The sequence below is a fragment of the Quercus suber genome, unplaced genomic scaffold, assembly GCF_002906115.3.
Source record: "Quercus suber isolate HL8 unplaced genomic scaffold, Cork oak 2.0 scaffold_1031, whole genome shotgun sequence".
Lineage (NCBI taxonomy): Eukaryota > Viridiplantae > Streptophyta > Magnoliopsida > Fagales > Fagaceae > Quercus > Quercus suber.
Window position 1 is genome coordinate 132,440 of NW_027070442.1, and position 13,791 is coordinate 146,230.

Below are 13,791 nucleotides of genomic sequence, written 5' to 3' on the forward strand. Positions count from 1 at the left end.
TCTTAATGAACTCAATGCTAGAAAATGAGTTAAAAGGTCTAAGTTTACATGTGCCAAAGATGAAATTTATGCAATCTTCCTTAGGAAGTGGAGCATATAATATTTTAAAGATTGTAAATTCCATTCCTATTTCCTAGACAGAAGAAACTTTGCTTTTTTAATTAACAATAACGTATAGTTCTAAGGCATGTACATGCTTATATTTGGCAAGTTGCTATGTTCATTTCTATGAATGACGAAGATTTGAAAGTTTTATGGGGACATCCAAATATATATTTTCTTGAAATCACTTTTTAACCTTTGTGGTTTTGGTTTGTTAAATGACTACATATTGCAAAAGGTCATATTCATATTAATTTGGGAGACTTACAAAAAAATAACAAAGTGTTACCAAATCTGAATTTGGCACTGATTGTACTAACTAGAAAAATTTTTTAATTCTGAGCTTCGATGGAATTTGACCAAACATTGAAATGTGGAAGACGGTGGTACTTTTCAATAAATATATATATATATATATTATGCTGATTTCTTTAATTTCTTAAATATGTATTGTAAATATGTCTCATTACCCTTCTACAATTCATGACAATACACTACAAAATAAGGATACCTAACTTTGGAATAAAAGATATGATTATGGACTAAGGTTTATTATGAATTTAGTTTTACTAGTAAACTTCGTAGATTAACTATGATGTTGGTTAGATGTTGTGGACTTGTGTGTTTTGTAAAGACTATGATTGACCGTGGTGTTAGGGATGTGTATTTTTGTTTTAGAATTAAGGAGAAAGAAAAAGACACATTCTATATCAACTTTTATTCTACAATATTCCTCTAATTTTTTTTTTTCTCATTACTTGAACTAAATAATTATAATGGATGAGTGTGCAATTTATAATTGTTGCTTCTTATGATAAAATCATTAATGATTGACAAAGTTCTATAATAATTATGTTATAATATATGTACAACATTCTCCAAAACCATCTTATATAAAACATTACAACATTATCTATACATCGCACAGAAATTACTATTTGAACATAAAAGCACATGGTTGTATAATAGAAAATGATCATTTTAACAAGCCAAAATTCATTCAATGCAAAGTTGTATATTTACACTAGCACCATTTTTGTTTTTTTTTTTTTTTTCTACATATCTCGAGATAAAATAAGAGAGTAAATGGTAGTTATTGTGTGTGAAGAAATAAAAACATTTTAAAAAATTGATATTTTAATAAAATGTAATGTAAATAGCAATTTTTTTTTAAGTGAATATATAAAAGGTCTTGGTTAAGGGTATTAGGGGATGCATTAATAATCTGTTTTAGGAAACTTTGTAGGAAGTAAAATTTTAAGTAAATTATAAAATGCCACATCAAAATTTAGTGACAAATTCTAAATTAATATGTCATTAAATTAATTAAATTAAATGATGACATGTGTCATCCAAATTGACATTACATTGGCATATTAAAATTTTCCACATTTCATTTGGCCCATAAGATAAAGATAAATTTCCTATCCAAAATTGATGGATAATTATCTTTATTAAAATAAATAAATAAAATAGAAATAATTATTTAAAGGTAGCAAATTATGGTAGGACTCTTTGTTGATTATTATTTTTATCAAAATAGATAAATAGAGATAATTATCTCTAAGCAAATTTGGGCCAATCAAAGACATATCTTCAAGTATATCAATTCAATGTGGAACTTATCCTCTGAAACCACTATAAATAGAGGACACCCCTCTCTCATTCTCCACCAAGTTTTCAATAAGCCAAACTCTAGAAAAATTTTGCCACAAGAACGAACGAAGAACATTCAAAGGAATTTACTTGAATCATTCTTCCAAGACTTGAAGTTCTATTGAAATCAAGCTCAAAAGCCTCTATAAACTTCAAAATTTTTAAATTATTGAAGTTCAACAGATCAAGTCTCTCAAGCACCGAAGAATTTCAACCAAAAATCCAAGAATCTTCAAAGAGCTTGAAGAAAATTCAAAGGACTTGAAAAACTTGAAGAACGACAAATCTCTGACAAGCTCAAAGCCATAAGTTCATTGTGAAGACTGTTCGATCCATCTTCCAACCAAAGTGAAGAAAATTTCGCATTCAATTCTGTAAGGATCTCTTTTTGGACAATGTCCAGGCCTAAACTAAAGCAAGGACCCCAAGCCCTTTTATTATAGTTTGAAGAGACTAGGCTTGATTCACCGTAGCTAAGTGGGCTGTTTACAAACCAAATGGTGCATAGAGCAAGAATCTTACAATACGTACATACTAGCAAGCAGAAATATATGTATTGAACAGCAAGGAAAACAATGTAAATAGGAAATACACAAATAACTGTTAAGGATCCTCAGATCAGTATAAAATATTTTATTATTTTTCTTAATTGTGGATTACAATGTTCTCACTAAGACGTGTTGCAAGGTCCAAATAAGCTCAAAAATTACAAACTTAGATGGCTATCTAAGCCTCTAAGACTTGCAAAGTTTGAATCCCTTTGAATCCAAATATGTTCTACAGTGACTGTTTTTGGGATACCGGGCAATATTTCCCTATTTTTTTTGAGTTTTTCACAGAATTTTCTCAATGATTCTGTTGTGATTTACTATTGCTGAATTCCTTTCCAACGTTGGCTGCTTCTTCCTTTTATAGTGTTGTTCTAAGGTCCCGGGGTATCATTGATTCCTCCCCTCTGTTCCCCTGGGTACCAGTGCCCATGTCATGCCAACCACTTCGGTGGCTAAATAAGCTCAAAAATTACAAACTTAGATGGCTATCTAAGCCTTTAAGACTTACAAAGTTTGAATCCCTGTGAATCCAAATATGTTCTACAGTGACTGTTTTTGGGATACCGGGCGATATTTCCTTACTTTTTTTGAGTTTTTCACAGAATTTTCTCAATGATTCTGTTGTGATTTACTATTGCTGAATGTCTTTCCAACGTTGGCTGCTTCTTCCTTTTATAGTGTTGTTCTAAGGTCCCGAGGTATCATTGATTCCTCCCCTCTGTTCCCCTGGGTACCAATGCCCATGTCATGCTAGCCACTTCGGTGGCTAAATAAGCTCAAAAATTACAAACTTAGATGGCTATCTAAGCCTCTAAGACTTACAAAGTTTGAATCCCTTTGAATCCAAATATGTTCTACAGTGACTGTTTTTGGGATACCGGGTAATATTTCCCTACTTTTTTTGAGTTTTTCACAGAATTTTCTCAATGATTCTGTTGTGATTTACTATTGCTGAATGCCTTTCCAACGTTGGCTGCTTCTTCCTTTTATGGTGTAGTTCTAAGGTCCCGGGGTATCATTGATTCCTCCCCTCTGTTCCCCTGGGTACTAGTGCCCATGTCATGCCAGCCACTTCGGTGGCTGGTCCCTTCCTCATTTTCTCATAGTTTCCTTCTTTTGATGCCTTTTTCCCGGAAAGCTCCTTGCTAACTTTCCTTCCTGGGATGTCCCTAGAGAGCTAACTTCTAATCTCTCTTCCTTCAAGGCTTCTACACATTACCTTTTCAGATTCAGCTTTTTTGGCTACCTTTCCTTTTGTCATTTTTCTTGAATTAGCTAATCCCTCTCTACCACTTGAAAGTTTTCTGAACTACTTCCCTTCGTGGTTCTTCCTTCTGGGTTCCCCGAGGTACCAACCCTTGGTTCATAAATTGTCAATCTCAAGCTTTCTAATTCTTTTTTGCATCATTGGGCGGCTGAGAAGGACGTGTCTACCCTTCATTTCTTGTGTTTCTTAGTGCTCTTTTGAACTTTTTTCATCTCATCCTATCTGTGTTGCAGGCCCCAAGGATCCCAAGCCCCTGGCAGCCTTTGGGCATCCCGGGTCAATTCCTTCTACTGGATTTCTTTTGATTCTCTGATCTTGGCAGGATGGGTCTATTTCCTTTCTTCCCTTTGCTTGTTTCTAAGGCCTATCTTTTTATGGGTTCGGGGCTTTAGATCTTTTGGGCTTTCCATCCTTTTTCCTTGTGGTGAGCTCAACCACTTTAATATTATTTTCTATGCAGTTGGCCCATTATGCTATTTTTGGACCTTGGCGTTATTTTTTTTTTAGGCCTCAACAGAGTCAGGATCACAAAGAATATAGAATCGAGCACTCTTTTGTAAAAGAGTCAAGATAGAAAATTTTTCTCATCATTTGATTAATACAAAATTATATTTGTGAAACACTTTTCAATTATTTGATTTTCAAACTTTGAGAAATTTTGTGTTTACAAACTTTTTATGAGAATTTGAAAATATTGTAAAAAAAGATAGTCACTTTTTCATTTTTCAATAAAAAAATTTCTAAAATAATTTAGTAAAATCCTGTATAAAAAATAAGTTTTCATGCTAAAATAGAATATAATTTTTGCTGTGCTTATGCGAAACGCTCCAAAAATTCAATCTACACCACGTGTAAAGCAAGGGAAGTAGGATGCATTGTAAGCAATGTATCTAAGTTGCACTAAATTACCCCCTCTAACTCTTTGGCCCCAAATAAATAATGAAAATTCTGATAGCAATTCAAAGTTTTCAGGTAATTGGAGAAAGAAGAAGGGGAAGAAGAAGAAAATGGTGAAATTGGTGCACTACTGCGCGATGACACTTGCAGCCTTCGCTTTCTATGAAACCATGGAAAGAATCCACGTCTGGATCGCTCTCCGTCAAGATGAAAAGGTTTTCATTTTTTTTTTCTCTCTCTTTTTTTTTTTTTTTTTTTAATCTACACTGTATTTTTCACTTCGAATTCAAAGAAAAAACCCCTTCTTCCCTGCATTTCCACCTCAATTTCCACAAATTACAAGCTCCAATTTCATTAAACCCTAATTTTTCTGTTCAGATTAATTGAAAACCTAGAGCTTGAAATTCTCTATGTGCTACTTAGATCTACTTCAATTTTATAATCATTCACCCCCTGAAATTTAATTTTGTAGCGTAAATTAAGCATAATTTGTTCTGTGTGTGTTTGTGTTGTTATAGCAAGAGAGATTGGAGAAGGAAATGGAGATCAGGAGAGTCCAGCAGCAGCTATTGCAAGAATCTAAACAGAGGGCGTGAGCTTTGTCGTTTATGTCGATAATGCCGGTGGTGGTGGTGGTGGTGGTGTTCTGGCCTTTTTTTTTCCCTCCCTAATTTCATTCCTGTTGTTAGCTGTTTTTTTTAATTGAAAATTGTGAAAGTTGCGGAGCTGGTTGAATTGTTATAATAATTGCGTTATCTGTTTTAAGCCGATGATGACCATGACATAAAACATGTTTATTTTGACTGCTTTATGAACCTCTCTCCACTTTGTTGTATCCACTTGCACTTGTAGTTTGGGAATATGAATGTGGAAGTTGGCATAAATATGACTATATTGTGTCTTCCGTGAGTTCGTTTAACACGATAGAGGCAGTCATTTAACATTCATTTTGTTTTTGGTTGAACATTGTAGAGATAAAATGCAAACTTATGTTGTTGAGAGAAAATAATATTGGCTTTTGACTTGCTGGCCCATGTTTTCTGTGACATGTGTTTGGAAATTTTCATGTTTGGTGTCAAACAACTGTCTATTATTTAGGATGGAATGAGGAGCTGGATGTATATGAATATGTGTGACTGTGAAAAAGTCCCCTTTGAATTTATATATGGGCATTACATGCTAGAAGTCTGTTTATGTATACACTATAGCATATATTAGTTTAAGAAAAGAGTTGGGGTCAATTCAACCACACAATTTTGCCAAACAATATGCACTTTAGTGTTTTATATGTTATTGACAACCAGCCTCAAGCTTGGGAAAAAGAGGGCAGTTGTGGTAGGTTGACAACTAGCGTAAAATTTAGTCACTTTATTATGAATGGATCCATTACAACTGTTGAGGATCGATAACTATTTCCAAATTTTTGGGACTATGACTTGGTGGTGGTTGTATTTGTATGAATTTGAATACATAGCATGTTTTCATCTTTGATAAACCTATCCCAAAAAAAAAGCATTTTTTTTAAACTGAGAGAGTCTTTCTTAGGACCAATGATTGATTTAGCTCTGTAATTTTTGGCTCTGCCTATCTCCAGTAACTTTGCTCCAAGGTGTCAATAAGACCTGAAGATGGAAGTAGGAGAGTAAGAATGTCTGAATTAGAATCTACTCTAGATTAGATCTTAGTTATAATTTTGATGAAGATGTATATCACTTGTTATAATTTTGATGAAGATTAGACCTTAGTTATAATTAGAAAGTGTATATCACTTTTTTTTTCCTCGGTAGAGATCTCTGCAAACCTTGTGTTCCTTCCATCCATACATTAATAGAAAACTCACTACTATTAGGCAATATGATTACAGCATCCTCAAAGCTAACCCTACAAAAGTAACTTGTTAGAATATTAACTTTACATCAACGTTATACCACATTTCCCTGCTATTCATTAGATTTCAATTAGCCATAGGTTAAATATTATTTCCTATAGAATGTAGATCTGACAGATGACCATCAAAGGATGAAGGCAGAGGCTCTCAAAGTGCTGTATATATTCATTAGGTTTTCTTTGTATCATTTGGTTGCAAGGTTCCTTTCATGAGAAACATTAAGGGGGACTGGGACTATTATATAAGCAAAGAAAATAAACTGACGGAACAGAGTAGAGAAGAACCATTCAGTGCACGTTCACCCAATCAATAACATGGATGTGGTGTATGGTTAAACTTGCGTGTTTTTCAACTTATATAGCAGATGGTAATGACCCCCCTTCAAAAGGTTATTCTTGTCATTATTGATTTGGTATTGTATTTAAATAAAGTATGTAGAGGTCAGACCTTAGTTTGATGGCAAGTTCCTTTCATCCTAGCGAAGTATCACGGATTTGAGTATAGAATTCACCTGCAACTTATGCCCCCTCACCAAGAATGCCTTTGACTTCATTGGTAATATTGTGTACCAATCATCCTGTATACGCTGGAATTTTGTCCTCTGGGTATGACATTTTTATTTAATATGTGATCCAAAGAGAGCTACAATGCAAGTTCTGAAAAAATATATCAAACTCGTAGGTATTAGGAAATGGGCTGTATTGTTCAGCCAAACCATATTTCCACAACTGCATTTTTGTGTATGCATTTAGCTGTTTCTTTACAAAATTTAATTGACATTATTCTCTTGCAAATTTAAGTTTCCATGGAGAGGTTCCCGGAGACCTGGCAAGGGTACATTTTATATGATTCACATGAAGTGTGCTGAATATACCCTCGAGATTGATCTCATGAGAAGGCAATTTTTTTAATCAGCCGATGTTTGTAGACCCCCAAACTTGTCACAACTGGGCCCTTGGTGGAAACTAGATTACATTTCTTGCGGGACTTGGGTCTATGCATTGCATTTTTACATTGCTTCAGAATGGTTTTAGGATCACAAACTATTCTATAAATTTTTGTCATTGATATAGCAGATTGTGAGTGGGTTTATCACTTACACATAAACCTATCATTTTTTTTTCACTACTCTGCTACATCTCGGTTGTGGCAAAAAAGTTGTGTAATAGTCTATGATACTAGATTTTTTCCTCCAATTTTGGTTTATGGTAGACCCTAGGAAATCTTATTCATGGTCACTAGTTACTACCTACATTCTTTTTATTCATTAAAAATTTTACTAGTTACTACCTTATTAATGGTCACTAGTTAATACCTACATTCTTTTTATTCATTTAAAGTATATAGATTTTACTAGTTACTACCTGCATTCGTTTTATTCTTATAAAGTATATAGATTTTGACTCAGAAATTGGGTTTTCTAACTTATTTGGAAAGGAATAAATGGAAAGGTATACATTGGTTTTCAGTCACACACAATTGACGTGATTAATGGACTACCTCTCGACATTTTCCTTTCTTTGAAAATCTAAATAATCTATTCCTTAATAAGTGAAATAGAATTTTGGGAGGGAGTTGCAACTTACCCATTGTGATTGTTATTTTTATTTTTTGTTTCATTTTGTAGTAAATTATTTTTTACAAATGAATGATTTGTTGTTTACAAAAACAAACATTCCATTTGGTAAGAGATTTCATGTAACGTTGTTTAAATATTGTAAAAATACGTGTGGATGAAAAAGTGTTGTAAAAATACATGTTGTGATGTTTAAATAACGAAAACTGTTATTTAAACAATAGTATCAAATGGGCCCCCAATCTGTTCAACAACTCGACATTGAAAGAGATTTTTAACCAACTACAAACCACTGTTTTGGATTGAATTTTCAACATTTTTACGCCAATAAATATGTTAAACTCTAGTTTAACCGGTACCTCCTCTTATTGCAAGTGTTGGGTGAAGGAGATGGTGGTTTTAGACTTAATTGAGTGCAAGTGTTAGGTGAAGGGAGGTGGTGGTTTAAGACTTAATTGAGTGTTTGTGTAACTTATCCATCAAAAAAATTCTCTATATTTTTAATTTTTTACAAAAACAAACTGCAACCTCTCTTATCAAATAAGTGATGCTTCTGAAGTAGAACTTTTGTCATTTGTGAATCCTAGCATGGAGCCACACTCCTTCCAATGTGATCACAATTCAGATACAAAATGTTTCGAAATACAACTCGGCAAATTGTAACTTGCAAATTTAAGCTTTGGGCAGCTGTGTATACGCTACCCGGCCTGCCTATGTGATTTTCTATGGAAGTCTTAGCATGATTAGGAAAATTTGGATGATTTGGTTTTATTGAAAGCATGCTTCATATTCCTATCGATGCATGGGCTTGATCTCATCCATATGCAAACCGAGTAATGCCAGGGACACCCCAACTCACACCATGCTTATGTTAACTCTTAATTGGATTTCAGTTTTTTCAAATACAAGTGGTGCACTTATGTGAAAGTGTTAAAATCTAGTCAAGAGTTGACACATAAGCAAGGTATGGGTTGGAGTGTGCCCCTAGTATTACTCAAACAAAAGCCATTGATTTGAGAGAATAATACACGTTTCAATCCAATCAGCAACCTTCTGAAAAGTTCTTCGGTTTTGAACGAAAGATAGGACAGTTTTGAGCACTTTATCCCCTAACTTGCAAGATATCGTGTCTTAGAGCCTCAAGCAACATAACCAGCTCGTCACCTTTAATAAACAAGCAAAATAACGTGATTGGCACATAGACTGTAGAAAGAAAGAAACACAACACATGCAAAATAGATGTATGACCTCTAAAAGAATCTCACCTTTTACGCATATATTATGGTTAAAGCTCTGAAGAGTTAGGAGCCTAGGGCCCTCTTTTAACTCATCCTATACCACAGCGTGTTGTAATAAAGGTCATGGTTATATTGATAAAAAACACCAAACAGCATCATCAATAAAAACTCTCTAATCACATCCTTTTAATTGTTCTTCATATGTATATTTAGTATCCAAGCATTATGAATTTGGGGAAGTTTTTCTTGGTTGCTCTTTCATTAGCTCAACTTTTGGTGCTGGCCAAGTGCATTGATTTCAAGGAGGAGGATTTGGCCTCCGAAGAGAGAATCTGGGAATTGTATGAGAAGTGGAGGAGCCATCACACTGCTTCTCAGGACCTCAACGAGAAGCATAAGCGTTTCAATGTGTTCAAGGAGAACGTGAAGCATGTTCACAAGGTGAACAAGATGAATAAGCCTTACAAGCTGAAACTGAATAAGTTTGCAGATATGACTAACCATGAATTTGCAAGTTCCTATGCCAGTTCAAAGGTTAGCCATCACAGGATGTTCCAAGGTATCCGACAAGTGACTGGTTTCATGCATGAGAAGATTGACAATCTTCCAACCTCTGTTGATTGGAGAAAACGAGGAGCAGTTACTGGTGTTAAGGACCAAGGCAAATGTGGTAAGTTTTCCTCCAGAGTATTTCATGTGAAATTTTTCAATAGAAAGTTCTTCAAATTGACGCTCAAACAACAAATACAACTCTAATAATAACACACTCCATTTTTTTGTAGATTTTGGAAACAATTTATACACAATCTCAAAATTAAATTTGTAGCTAAAACATATGTGTAAAGAACTTCAGATAAATTAAAGAAACAATAAATTCAGTGAGTAGTGATACCAAATTTTTCGTGACTTTTTTACAAATGTTGATGTGACTTGCTATAATTGGTGCATAATAAAAGTTGTGTTATTGGTGAGCCATATTTCTCTAATCACAATTTGCTACAATAATCTTACATTGCTCTTAAAGAAAATGATTATAATTATGATAGTAATTGCTAGTTTTGCAAATCTCGCCACCTAAGTTTTCCTTCAAACTATTTCATGTGAATTTCTTTGATAGAAATTTATTCAAATTGACATACCAAAAACAAATACAGTTCTGATAATAACACACTCCATTTTCTTGCAATTTTTGGAAACAATTTATTCACAATCTTGAGATTAAATATGTAACTAAAATACTAGTATTAAGATAAATTAAAGTAACAATGAATTTAATGAGTAGTGACACAAAGTTTCCATAACTTTTTACACAACTACTGATGTGAGTATGTAACTTGTTATGATTGGTACATTATAAAAGTTGTGTTAGTACTGATGAGCTCATATGAATGCGATATTTCTCTAATCACAATTTTCTACCTGAAAAATTTTATGTCTTGCATTGCTCTTAAAGAACATGATTCTATGTTATTGCTACCCCCAACCCTAACCTAAGAAAAATATAGAAAAGATTGTGACAAGTTTTTCATGTCTCATCAATGTATTTTAGCAGCCCCATCATGAGTTACTAAGAACTTAACACCAAATTATTGTCGATATATAGGTAGCTGCTGGGCATTTTCAACTGTAGTTGCAGTTGAGGGAATCAACCAAATCAAAACAAACGAGTTAGTCCCTCTGTCTGAGCAGGAGCTGGTTGATTGTGACTCTAAAAACAATGGTTGTGATGGAGGACTAATGGAAAATGCATTTGAGTTCATTAAGCAAACTGGTGGAGTAACAACAGAGAACAATTACCCCTACCAAGCCCGACACAAGTCTTGTGACTCATCGAAGGTGAAGTAACTGCAACATGACTAATCTATTAAAAATGTTATGCATGTAAAAATGTAAGAGGATGTATTTCTATTGCTTTTGTAGATGAATGCTCCTATGGTACAAATTGACGGTTATGAAAATGTTCCACAAAATGATGAAAATGCCTTGATGCAAGCTGTTGCAAACCAACCTGTATCAGTTGCAATTGATGCTGGTGGCAAGGATTTCCAGTTCTACTTAGAGGCAAGTTCTTACTTCCACTTCTTAGCATAGCAAATATGCAATTGTATAAAGTATGACCATGGAAGTATAGAGTTTACCAAATTTAAATAACATTGTGTATTTCCAAATTGATGCAGTTATACGTTTGACAATAAATACATTCAATTATATAAACAATTAATGGCCTTGGCTAGTCTGTTGAGGATTTATAGCCAAACTCAAACTTTTGGAAATGGTTGGTTGTTATTTTTACTGTATAAACAACTAATTGCAATTGAAATTGATTTTTTAACCGCAGGGAGTATTCACCGGAGATTGTAGCACAGAGCTGAATCATGGGGTGGCAATTGTGGGCTATGGAACAACTTTGGATGGTAAAAAATACTGGATAGTGAAGAACTCTTGGGGACCTGAATGGGGAGAGAAGGGTTACATAAGGATGCAACGTGGGGTTAATGCAGAAGAGGGACTGTGTGGTATAGCCATGGAGGCCTCTTACCCCGTAAAACTGTCCTCAAATAACAAGAAAAAGACCTCCTTCAAAGATGAACTGTAAAAGTGTCTTATTTCAGAATTCAGTATATTGCTGTAGCCTATGTAGTAAAATTTGTGATCAGGTTTGTTTGTCACATTAAACGCATAAATCTGTCTCGTTTTATAGGTGCTAATGCGAGGATAGAATAGTGTAATGTATACGTTTGATGTATTTGTTTGGTTGACAAATATGTAAAAGCCCCTTGATGGTTGAAAACTTCAAAATACAAGGTTGAAACTTGCTAAATCCTAACTAAAACCCAATTGAGTACAAATAAATATCGTAAGAACCTGATTTTATAAATAACTGTCAATTATCTAGGTTCATTAGAGCCTGCTAGCAAGATGTTTCGCATATGAAGAAATGGTATTTTGGCTTTGACTAGACTATTCTATTTTCAAATTTAGTATGAATTAGAAAATTCTTAAGTACTCACAAAGTATAGAGAAATTGTACTTCCTCCTCTCACATTTGTGATAAGTCCTACTATAAATTTAATGAGTAAACTTCACTATAAATATGAAATAAGGAAACATCATTCTCCGCTTTTTGTAAGTAATTAAAAATTACTCATCAAAATTGTGTTGAATGCACGTCTTTCAAGTCCATTGAATCGGACCCACAATCAAAATTATGAAACATACACGTACTTCAAATCCATTGAATCCATTACCAAGATATTGCGTATACATTGTCCTTCAAGTCCATTGAATCAGACCCATAATCAGAAACTCAAGATTACTATAATAAAATGTGCGTTCTTCAAGTCCATAAAATCCGCTACAATTTTCTAGCAAGACTAAAATTTTCTTGGACAATTGAACCTAATAGGTACGTATAATCTTATTGTCAAAAAAAAAAAGTAATAATAATAATAATAAACTATGAGAGACAGTTCCTACGTCGGGTAAGGACCTAAAGATCACCATCTCTTTCCAATGTTCAAGGAGGAACCAGATTGAGCATGCTACTGTATTTGGCAATCAGCCTAATCAGACTCGAATTTGGAACTGTTCCGGATCATCCGCTGGGCATATGCCCTTAAGAAATAAGACAAACTAGTACCAAATATTGCTCTTTTTTGCTCAAAGAAGGCCTAATATTTGTACTGAAAGAGTGCAGAGTTAACGGTCCCCAAGAGACCTATCCTTGTTCATGTAAACCAACGAGGTCCTGCCAGTGATAGCTTCATGACCTACTTTCACAGGCCTCTCCCCTAATTTTAGGGCTTTTTGTCTATGCTCGAGCATGACATAAATAAAAGAAGAAAGAGAAAATTTCTTGGCTCATGTAGCTTAGGCCCAAATGGCCTATTAAGCTGGGTCTGAGGTCCATGCTCGTTAATTATGCCTCTAAAATCTGCATGACTTGATGCTGTGGACAACGCACCTACATTAAGGAATGAGCTAAGATAGGCTCAGCTCGGTTGGGCTTGTGAACAAAGTTTGTCATTGCCTGTTCATGTATTGATGTATACTCTGATAAAAGTTTTTTTCCCTTCATTTTTTTTTTTTAAATCAAACCATTAGAATATTCATCCCAAAAAAAAAAAATTAAACATTAAGAAAGATATCTTTTGATTTAGAAAAGACACAAGGAAATGAAAAAATCACATCCAGATATCTTATCTTTTGATTTTATTGATGCCATTTTAGTTAAAAATAAGACGAAAATATCATTTTTAGTTCCTACATTTTAGAGTTATGTATTGTTGATTTGATTCTTACATTTTGATAACAGTTAATTTAATCCTTGTTATTTTTAACTTACATTAATTTAGACAAATATTATTTTGAGGTTATTGTCAATTTAGTCTCTACATTTTACTAGTTCACAGAATTGGTTTTGTTTACAATATGAGCAATTAGGCTTGGTCGATTGGAGCTGTGAACTTGTGATGATGTGTTAATGTGCTTTAATTTATGTAGTAAGGGACAACAGGCAATGATGGCCATGGCCATCTGAGAGTGTAGCCATGACTACGAAAGTAGTGCAATCAAAGCAAAGTGGGAGACAAAGATTAAAAGAAAAAAATAATTTT

General features: G+C 33.9%; 2 protein-coding genes across 2 annotated transcripts; both read left to right on the plus strand.

Annotated features, from left to right (window-relative positions):
- The first annotated feature begins 4,519 nt into the window (after positions 1 to 4,519).
- LOC111983188 (uncharacterized) lies at positions 4,520 to 5,365 on the plus strand. Its single transcript, XM_065768970.1, has 2 exons — positions 4,520 to 4,688; positions 4,992 to 5,365. The coding sequence occupies exons 1-2, from the start codon at positions 4,584 to 4,586 to the stop codon at positions 5,067 to 5,069; spliced, it is 183 nt and encodes a 60-aa protein (XP_065625042.1). The 5' UTR covers positions 4,520 to 4,583; the 3' UTR covers positions 5,070 to 5,365.
- A 3,862-nt stretch (positions 5,366 to 9,227) lies between these two features.
- Positions 9,228 to 11,996, plus strand: LOC111983178 (vignain). The gene is made up of 4 exons (XM_065768971.1): positions 9,228 to 9,845; positions 10,779 to 11,011; positions 11,096 to 11,240; positions 11,518 to 11,996. Exons 1-4 carry the CDS (start codon positions 9,401 to 9,403, stop codon positions 11,769 to 11,771), a joined length of 1,077 nt encoding a protein of 358 aa, XP_065625043.1. The 5' UTR covers positions 9,228 to 9,400; the 3' UTR covers positions 11,772 to 11,996.
- Positions 11,997 to 13,791: the final 1,795 nt, after the last annotated feature.